The sequence below is a fragment of the Cucurbita pepo genome, chromosome 5 (genome assembly GCF_057944985.1).
Source record: "Cucurbita pepo subsp. pepo isolate OVF chromosome 5, ASM5794498v1, whole genome shotgun sequence".
In the NCBI taxonomy this organism is placed as follows: domain Eukaryota; kingdom Viridiplantae; phylum Streptophyta; class Magnoliopsida; order Cucurbitales; family Cucurbitaceae; genus Cucurbita; species Cucurbita pepo.
In genome coordinates this window covers 15,138,046-15,147,980 of record NC_141802.1, presented here as the reverse complement: position 1 = coordinate 15,147,980, position 9,935 = coordinate 15,138,046, and the positions used below count along the sequence as shown (strand labels likewise).

General features: G+C 38.6%; 2 protein-coding genes across 4 annotated transcripts; one reads left to right on the top strand and one right to left on the bottom strand.

Moving 5' to 3' along the window:
- The first annotated feature begins 1,794 nt into the window (after positions 1-1,794).
- LOC111794372 (large ribosomal subunit protein uL2my, C-terminal part) lies at positions 1,795-7,320 on the top strand. 3 transcript variants are annotated; one of them, XM_023676342.2, is made up of 3 exons: positions 1,795-1,971; positions 2,127-2,268; positions 6,537-7,320. In XM_023676342.2, exons 2-3 carry the CDS (start codon positions 2,142-2,144, stop codon positions 7,052-7,054), a joined length of 645 nt encoding a protein of 214 aa, XP_023532110.2. In that variant the 5' UTR covers positions 1,795-1,971; positions 2,127-2,141; the 3' UTR covers positions 7,055-7,320. The 3 variants fall into 3 exon arrangements, with proteins under 3 accessions (XP_023532110.2, XP_023532112.2, XP_023532111.2); XM_023676344.2 differs by having other exon boundaries at positions 1,795-1,975; XM_023676343.2 differs by having other exon boundaries at positions 1,795-2,049.
- Positions 7,321-7,397: 77 nt separating this feature from the next.
- Positions 7,398-8,924, bottom strand: LOC111795734 (U-box domain-containing protein 27). Its single transcript, XM_023678298.2, has one exon. It carries the CDS (start codon positions 8,734-8,736, stop codon positions 7,507-7,509), a length of 1,230 nt encoding a protein of 409 aa, XP_023534066.2. The 5' UTR covers positions 8,737-8,924; the 3' UTR covers positions 7,398-7,506.
- Between the last annotated feature and the right edge of the window lie 1,011 nt (positions 8,925-9,935).

The window sequence follows — 9,935 nt, the reverse complement described above, 5'->3', positions numbered from 1 at the left end:
AGCCTGCTTTGCTTGGAGTAATAATAAGTCATGTGACCATGTTGTAACATGTAAGGGAATGTCAAACACTCCAAATCTTCTGCCATTTGGGAATAATAGAACACATAGAGGACGAAGGAGAACACGAATACTCATTTTTTGTCTTTTCGATCAATGCAAACCGGAGAGGATTGAGAACCCTTGGAGCACATCACAACCAATGATACGATATAATATTTGGAGAATATATTTAGTTATGGAATATACCTGTGATATTATATCTTAATATTCTTTTCTTTTTTATTTGATTTACATCATATTTTTATTTTATTCTCAATATTTAATTTGTTTATATTTTCGTTGTTTGTAGGCATTATTTGCTAGTTTGTATCTTATCTAACAATATGAATATCAATGAAAAAACTATGGTTTCGATCCTAATTCTATTTTTATTTCTCATTAAGTAATTAAGTAATGGTACCCGGGTAGATCAGACCTGTGTACACAAAGGGCAGGTCACCCGTCCTTCATATGACTCGTCACAAACCTGCAAGCACAGTCCAGTGGTGTAAACCAGCTGCAGCCCAATTTTCAGTCAAATCCAGCAACCTAGACGACAACTCGTAGCTTAGGCTCACAAAACCACCTGCGGCTCGATACGTACACAGCCCACGTGCAATCCACCCTCCATTCGGACCAACTGCATACAATGAGCAGAACAGTAACCCATTCGGCCCAGTTGTAAATCACGAACCGAACCTGAGGATTCGACCCGACCCGACCCGGAAAACAACCCGCATCTTGACCCATACGTACGTCACGTCGACTCCCCTCGGCTTAGTCAGCTTGGCTTGGCTCGACGTGGCTCCTCGGCTCAAAATCAGGGAATTCGGTTCGAGTTAAACATTTTGGCACGGATTCTTATAGTTTTGACACTCCCAAAACTGAATTTTACCTTATTTTAAGGTTAATATAAGGTTTATTTCCTCATTTTAAGTTTTATTAAATTAGAAAGTGAGATTTGCTCGGGAAATTAGGTCAAAAGATGAACTCGAGAATGTTGGCCAAAACCAACTAAGTAAGTGCCCTTACTATCGACTCGGACAGAAGATTTGCCTTATGTATGACGACACGTGTCCAATGGTCCTTGCACGTGTCATTATTAAATGATGATGTAGTGATATATGTATGATGATGTGATTATGTTATATGATGATTTGATAATGTTATATGATGTCATACGATAATATGATGATATGAGATGATGACATTGTAAGATGTATGATGATGAGATGACTTAATATGATGACATTTTCATCCAATTCTTTTTGGTTATGAACCTCAACTCATTTTAGGACCTTCTTAAGAAATTTCAAGAGATTTAGAGTTTAGGAAGTTTGGGAGTTGCCCTCAAACACGCATCCTGAAGGAATACTTGTAAGAATCGACTAGAATTTGTGCAAAATGATTAAGAACATGTCGTATAACTAATCAAGAAATTCGCAAACTAAACTCAATAAAACGAAAATTTGACCACATATGCATGTTTAAGAGCTACCACGACTCGATTTCGATTCTGATTAATTGGTTGGGACTCTAGCATAGTATAATCATCCTTGTATGTTTGATATAAACATGTGTTTTTTTTTTTTTTTTTTTTTTTTTTTTTTTTTTTTTTTTTTAAGGAAATCAAATAGATATAGTAATTTTTCGAATTTTTAAAAAATTAGATTGAACATATGGGTTTCCTTTTGAGAAAACCAACCACTTTCGGTTCAATTCGGTTTTTTATTTAAAAACCAGCCCAACCCGAGCCCAACGATATGCACTTCAAAAAAATTAACCCCTTGCCTCCGTTTTTGTCGTCCTCTCTACCCTTTCTGCATCTTTGATTCTTCGCCGGCAGCAGTCCTCGCCGTCGCAGCTTCTCGTTCTCAGCCTCGCCGTTGTCCGCAGCAGCAGCCTCGTCGGTCGTTTTGTAGCAGAAGCGCTGTAGGTCTCAGCCTTTCAAGTTCTATGATGGACTTTCTTTCGATTTAGCTTTTCGCTTTCTTATAATCTCAACTCATTGTAAGCTTAGATTCTTTTTCTTTCCACTTCACGGCTATGATTTCAGTAACCTTACATTTTAATTTTGTTTTGTCAAGCAATCCAGAAAGGTCATGGCTATGAGATCCGCGGCCTCGGTCGCTCTTCGGGGCCTCAGGAGGAGCTTCTCTTCCAAAAGTTCGAATTCAGTTGCGACTCGGGCTTCCATCAATCAGGACGCCACCTCCGACTTCGTTTCTGGTAAGTCCCTCTCTTACTTATCCTTTATGTGATCTTCATTTCTACGACTTTCTTTGCATTTACTTCTATTTTACTTACGTGATCTTCATTTCTACGATTTTTTTTTTGTATTTACTTCGTCCTTTTTTTTGCATTCCATGTACTTTCATCATCTTTTGATTTTGAGTTCATAGGTTTCCTCGTGGTTGGAATGTTTGTCTGCTCACTCTGGCTACTATGAAACCTTTTCTTATTTAGTTGCTTCATTTTATAATCTGGAACGCAGATACTAAATGTCCGCTTTCAGTTTTGTTACTTTCTTCATTCGCTATGTCCCAAGTACTGAATCTGTGGTGTAATCCAAAATGTGGCCATGTTCACATTTTCTCTTTCCTTATGCATTTAGTAATTTTCATAGTCATATCTGTCTTGAAAGGGGTTTCTTGATTGATTGATTGATTGTTCGTTTGGTTTCTCGTTAACGAATAGTTCCATCTTGAAAAAACTGGCATATTCTTGAGTTAAACCTCAATGGTTTTGTTTTAATAAGAAACTAAGCTTTCGTTGAGAAATATGGAAGAGACATACAAAAACCAGCCCACCAAAATAAGCTCCAACTCTAATTGCATTAAAGGATCCAAATCTAAAAAGATGAGACCATGCTGGTAGTTACAGAATGCCGGATTAATGGACGCCTGTAACCAAGAATTAAATCTAACCAAAATGGCAGTTGAATACTTTCGTTTTGTTGTTTGGATTCAATTGTTTTTTCCATTGGAAAAGATGGTAAGCTTTTGATTGTTATGTATACTAGGAAAGGGCTTCTAGAATGTTACATGTGCTGGGGAAGTCTCAATCCTAGGATGATAGCTTGGCTTTAAAGAGAAAAAGATGTAAATTTGTAAAGAAAGTTGTACAACGTCCTCAAAAGAAGCAAATTATAAACCAACCTACAGCTCCACCAACTCCGACAGCTCGCAAATCATCACACAAAGCTCAACTAGCATACTCTTTGGCACACTAGAAGGAACAAAATTGCAAGAGCTAATCGACAATCTATCTCCCCTACACCAATGAATAATAACAACCTTCAATTTTCACAGCAACATCTTCTAACCGAAGAGCAGCAGAAATTGAAAAGGCCAAAGCCATTGCAAACGACAGTAGAACTTCATCCTTTAAAGATAAGGATAGGCGTGATTCAAAGCCAAACAACGTCATTGTCTAGCTGAAACCTACTTCATCAAAGCACTTCCAAAACCTTTCTGCAATTGCTTTCTTTTTATTTGATAAGAGTTAAGACTTGTAATGAAAATTTGGAACAAAACAACCTAGTGGCAGGGGTAGAGGGAACCCTTGCCCATGGAGCTACAAATTTTTTGATAAGAAACAAGACTTATGATGAAAAATTGGAACAAATAGCCTAGGGGCAGGGGTAAAGGGAACCCTTGCCATAGGAACTAAAAAGAAGGGCCTTCCAATCGTTAATAATAACTTTTCTGCAGTTGCTCATTTTGATTCTTTTTGCACCAGTGTTAATGACACCTTCTCGAGGTGGTGCTCAAACCATTGGAATTATTTACATGTTTCTACACTTGATATACAATTGGCAGCCTTTTCTATTTTCATTATTCATCCATTCAATTACCTGTTTTTTACATCTTGGTGTAGGCTTAGAATCTCTTTTATAACTTTTCCTTTTCTATTTTTCTGGCTAACTGGGGAGCTTTTCTGTAATCTCCTTTAGCCTTGGGATCTGGTTCTTTCCCCACTTTTGTATATTTCATTGTTTGATTAAATGTCATGTTTAGACAGCATTAACTTGAGAACTAAGATCAGGTATATTTCCTTTAGTAAAAAATGACTAAGATCCTCTTCTTATCATGACAGTCTTGACCTGAAGCCTGAAGACAATCACCAACTTCAAAATCACCAGTTGAAAATCAACCTAGCTTCCCTACCGTGCATCCTCTAAATTTTTTAATTGCAATACCCTCCTTCCTCTTAGAACCTCAAAAAAGCGCACCTTAATGCCAAACCTTCGCCATCTTCTCGGAAAAGTGAGTGTGGATACATATCCTCACAATTCATCTGATAATACACTCTGAGACCAGAATGCTTAGCCTTTAAAATCTCAACCTTGCTCCTCTTCTTCTTTTTTTATTTTTTATTTTTTAATTTTCATCTAAACCAAACTCTTCCGTGCCAACTAACTGAACCAACTGAATAGATTCAAATAATTCAGTATATGGAAACTTGAGTCTAGGCGTCTATCTCCATTTCTCTCTTTCTCTCTCTCCCTCCTTTTTTTTTTCTTACCATCTTTTCTTCCTCTTCTCTCTTTTCTCTTTTTTTTTCTTCTTCGTCATAACATGATCCTTCAGTCATCTCCTCGGGCCTTAGCCACCTAACCTTCTACGTGAGAAATTTCATGAGTAAAAAACCTATAAAATGGACAGCTTACTTTGTTGAACTCTTCCATTGATCAAATCTAGGCACTTAAGCGAGACTCTTCACCCTTTCAACATGTAGCTTCTGCAATAACTTTTTCTTTTTTTTCTTTTTTTCTTTTTATGACTCCTTTCCTTATGTTGGTGTATCATCTTTTGTCCAAAACCGTGTATTGTAGAAAATAATTGTAACGATAATAGTAAATGTAGATGAGGATATACATGAAAGGATTTATTGCCAAATCTTTTAATGGTTTTAAAAGTGTTACTAAGCACACATCACCCTCGAACACGAGAATTGTGCTTCGCTCTTTCTTTGAGGTTCCTGCTTGGTGTTCATTTAACAAAGTTGTCAAAAATTGTCTGAAGCACATATCGTGATGTGGGCTGACTCGATAGAGTGAAAATATAGTAATTTTTTTTTTGCTTTTAAGCTCAGGAGATTTAAAAACATAAAACTGATACAAAACTCATAAAATAGAGTTGGAGTATAAAAACATAGAAAGGGAATAAAGGACAAAATATAACTGGGACAAAACTGATACAAAACAGTGGAGGCGCTCGAGCCATGGTTTGGCTCTCTATGACACTTGTTGATATGAACCACGACCAAGGAATTTCCATGCCTCAAGGTCCAATTACAAGGACGAGAGCCAAGAAGCTACAACAAATCTTGTACACTTATATTCAAGCTATGATGAGCTCATCAAAGGAAATTCTAGAAGAAGTTGGAGACCTCTTGTGCAAAGTTGAGCTTCAAGAAAGAGATGCATTAAATGTACTTTAAGTTGCATTTAATGAACTTAGCTAAATTTATGGAATTAGTCGAAGGATGACTAATAAGCACATTTCATTCATTGCACTATTTAATTATAATTTAAATATTTGTTTGTCATATTTAAGCTAGTTTTTAATATAGGAGTTAAAGTTATATTGTAAACCACATAGGTTACCATATTCCACCATTAATTAGCCATTTTAATATGGAGGTTAGGGGTATTTCTCGTTTACTGGCCAAGTTAAGTGGGGAGTTATGTGTCACATAATCCGTTGTAAGGCTATATAAAGCCTTCTTTTCTTTAATTTCAAAATGTGATGTCTCTGATAAAAGAAAAGAAGGCTTTATTAGGATAGGCCTCAGGGGACAAATTTTGCTCCTTTCCAATTTGATGGTCAAAGCCTCGAGTTCGTGGGTCCCCTTCGTTGCAAAAAGACCACTTATTAGGCTGAGTGATCTAGACCTCCTCAACCCTTATTCCTTGAAAATCGTTGAGTTTAGAAGGAGATTTTGGATTCTTCCCAAACTGGCTAAAACTTACTCATTTTTTAATTCCTCTATATGCTCATTATCAGCTCCTTTAATTCCTCTGTATACTCATTATTATCTCCAACGGCTTCGAGGTCTTCTACAAAAATCCCCCTTAAGCTCCCAGAAACTAAACGAAATAGGTATTAGGATACGAATTTGTATATATGGCCTGATTGATTTTCCAATCTCCCCCCTAATATGGCTTCCAAGAACTCGAATTGGGGGAAATGGACTCCAGCCACTTTCAGCCCTCAAGCCCTTCAACAAACTTGTTGGAAATGTTCTTATGAATGTGTAGAGACTAGTTTGAGCTTCAACAAACAATTTGGTGCTCTGTTCTGTTTTCTTTTTGTAGTTACGACTTCGTACACACCTGGACCAATTTTGCCTCCTTTTCGTGTAACCGTTTGGTCCGCCGGGGATTCCTCATCTCCCTCTCTTTCGTATCTTCTTTCCATCAATACATGGTTTCTAATAGAATTCTTCTTCTACTGTCGTTATGTTAAGATTACTTTTACATCATTTTTCAGATCTGGCTGGGATGGATGGTCGTACATTACGTGAGCGAATGTCGAACTACATGGCTACTATCGACATCAATTCACAAATTGGAAGCTGCATGCCACTTTCTGCAATGCGCATCGGTACAATTATCCACAACCTTGAGATAAATCCAGGTCAAGGTGGGAAACTCGTCCGATCAGCAGGAACATGTGCAAAGATATTGAAAGAGCCAACGTCAAGATACTGCTTGGTGAGACTCCCTTCCGGTACAGAGAAGTTGATCGACTCAAGGTGCAGGGCTACCATTGGTCAGGTGTCTAACCCAAGCCATGGAACCCGGAAACTGAGAAAAGCAGGACAAAGCCGGTGGTTGGGTCGACGTCCAGTGGTTCGAGGAGTAGCAATGAACCCAGTCGATCATCCTCATGGAGGAGGTGAGGGTAGGAGCAAGAGTAGTGGGAGCTTTGGAAAGGGGTCTCGCACACCCTGGGGAAAGCCAACCAAGTCAGGCTACAAGACTGGACCTCTCAAGCGCAAAAAGTAGAACGAGCAACTCCTCATCTTATGTTTTTTCTCACCTTTTAATCAATTTTGTTGAGGATAGTGTGAAATTTGAACTGTTTAGCCTCTTGATTGAATTGAAATCGATGTAGAAATTTACCCTTTTCTTTGCTAAATAATGAGAGGGGGACATAGAAATGTTGAATGTATAAACAATTAAGCCTTTCATTAGACGGTCGAACATTGTATGAACCATTAACGTAATTGTTCGTATATTCAATAATGTAACTCATTTAACTATTAAGTCTACTCTTCCAGTAACATAATTATTTGAATTATGCTCAAATTTGGACCATTGTGCTCAAATTTAGACCATCCAACCAACGTTACATCGAAATAAAATCTTTTTTATAATTAAAAAAAAAATCTCTCAAATTTACAAATCCCAAGTAATTAATTAAAGTTAGCAGTGTTAAAATGCATTTTGATTTCAATTCAAAATGGCATAATGTAAGAACTGTTAGTATCATAAAACGAGAGGGTGAAGGACTTGGAATTAACCTTCAGGATCTTTAGCAGATCTTTCCCCATTTGCCTCACCGGCGCCGGGCACTCGCTCTGCAGCACCAGCAGTATCTTCTCCACCCCTTTTGCCTCCGCCACCGCCACCAAAGCCCTCTCCTCCCGGAACAAATAGCATATGCACCACAGCGCCGTCACCGCCTGCTCCGTCGCCGCACTCGACACCTTCATCACTTTCCTCACCATTCCACCCACGCATTCGCCTCCGTTTTCGCACATCTCCGACCGCCCTTCCTCCACCGCTGCCGCTGCCGCCAACAGCCTCATAACCTTCTCCGTTACCCCCACGGCGGCGTTCCTCTGCAACAGTAGCCTCGTTAGGGCTTTTATTACCCCTAACTGAACCAGTCTGATTTTCACGCGTCTCGGCATTGATATTGCGATTAAGCACGATAGCACCGATTCGATTAGCTTCATATCTTTGTCTACTCCGATTAGAGCTATCAGTTCGGATAGAATCCCTTCGTTCTCGGCGATTAGGGTCTTCGATTCGGCGTTAATGGCGACGTACTCCAGAATCCTCGCCGTTCCAATTCGCGATTCCGTACTCCCTCGCTGCAGAACAAGAGCCAGAGATCTCAGACAATCGCGATTGCTTTTCAGCATCGAGTTCATAAACTCCTCTCGATCCTCAATTTCGCATCTCACCAAATCCAAAACCTTAACCGCCAATTCAAAACATTCAATATCACCACAACTACCCTCCCCTCCAAGAACATCGAGAAGCACGGGGACAAGGCCGTGAATCGTGCGGAGAAACTCGACGTTCTGCTCCAATGGTGGTGCAAAACAGAGTAAGTTAGAGAGAGAAACAGAAACAGAGCAAGATGGGTGAGAGTGGTTTCGAATCGGAGTTGCATTCGTCCCCAAATGATGATCATGGAGGGGAAATTGGAAGTGGAGAGTGTGGGACCAAATCTGAATAAGGCGCTTGAGATTGCAATTGGGAACGAAATCCTTGGAGAGAAGGAGCTGCATAGTAGCCGGACAGGTATTGTTGCCGGAGTCGAGCCAGCGCTGGATGCTGGAGCGGTCGTAGGTGACGCCGGTGGCCAAACTGACTGGAGATTTCATGAGATCGAGAGAAATTGGGCAACGGAATTGAGTGGGAACAGTGATGAAGAGATTGTTTTGCTTGACCATGGTGAATAACAGAGTAAAGTGAAGAAGAAGAAGAAGAAGCAGGGAGATGGATGACAGCAGAGGAACAATGCTTTAAAGCCACACAAACACACATAGTCAAAGCTTACCTTACCTGGTATGATACTTTGAGCATAAGCTCTCATGCTTTAAGTTGGGCTTTCTCAAAAATTTCGAACTCTCAGTGGCTTTGTTTTGGACTTTCCCAAAAGTCCCATTTTGAGTACAAGCTCTCTGACTTTATTTTGTGCTCTCCAAAAGGTCCCTAAATTAACTGAGTGGAACTTTCATCATCCAACAAACCTCTTAATTAGTGCAATTTTTAATTTTAATTTTAATTTTATTGTTTTATGACATTATGGGAATCAAACGTAAGGTTTAAATTTGAATATATGTTTCTTTCTTTTTGTATATATTTTAAATTTGAAATTCTAAAAGTAGGGTAGAACGGAATAAAATAATATGATATTGGGAAAAGTTTGGGTATAGAATGAATCCCGTAAGACCCAGCGGATTCGCTGATCATAGTCGTTGGATATCAATTAGAGATCTTTTTCTTTGAATGGACGGCTGTGATTGCAGGAATGGGAGTACACGTGGAGATCGAGGGTAGGAATGGGATTTAATGTGAGGGAACCTTGGGGCTTACCTCATTTGGAATGGGTTGCAGGACCCCACCTTTAAGGATTCGAATCATCTGATTTGAGTCGTCGGATGCATCATCTGACGGTGGAGAATAAATCAGAAAAGTCAGAATTAACTTTATTTTATTTTTTCCATTTATAGTGCTACGCAAGTTAGATTCTTTAAATTTAGTAAACCAAAACGAAAAGTTTTATTCTATAAATTATAAATTATAATTATTTATTCCGATGACTTATACTATACTTCCCTTTTTTTATTTTTTAAATTCATAATTTTATATTTTTAGAGTATTTGAGTTGTGTTCGGGTGACGAATTGTTTACTCCGAGTTTTTTTAGTCACAAAATTTTCCTTCGACACTATCTCACTCAATATCTATAGTGATTTATAAAATATTATTGTCGACCATCCTTTCTTGGTATACATTTTCATTTGAAGCAACTTACTCACGAGTACACGTGGTTACATTCTACAACACGACATCGTTTAATTATGCTTCGAAGCATATGACTCAAACATTTAATCTTCCTTAGCAATGTCTTTTTAATGTCTATACTA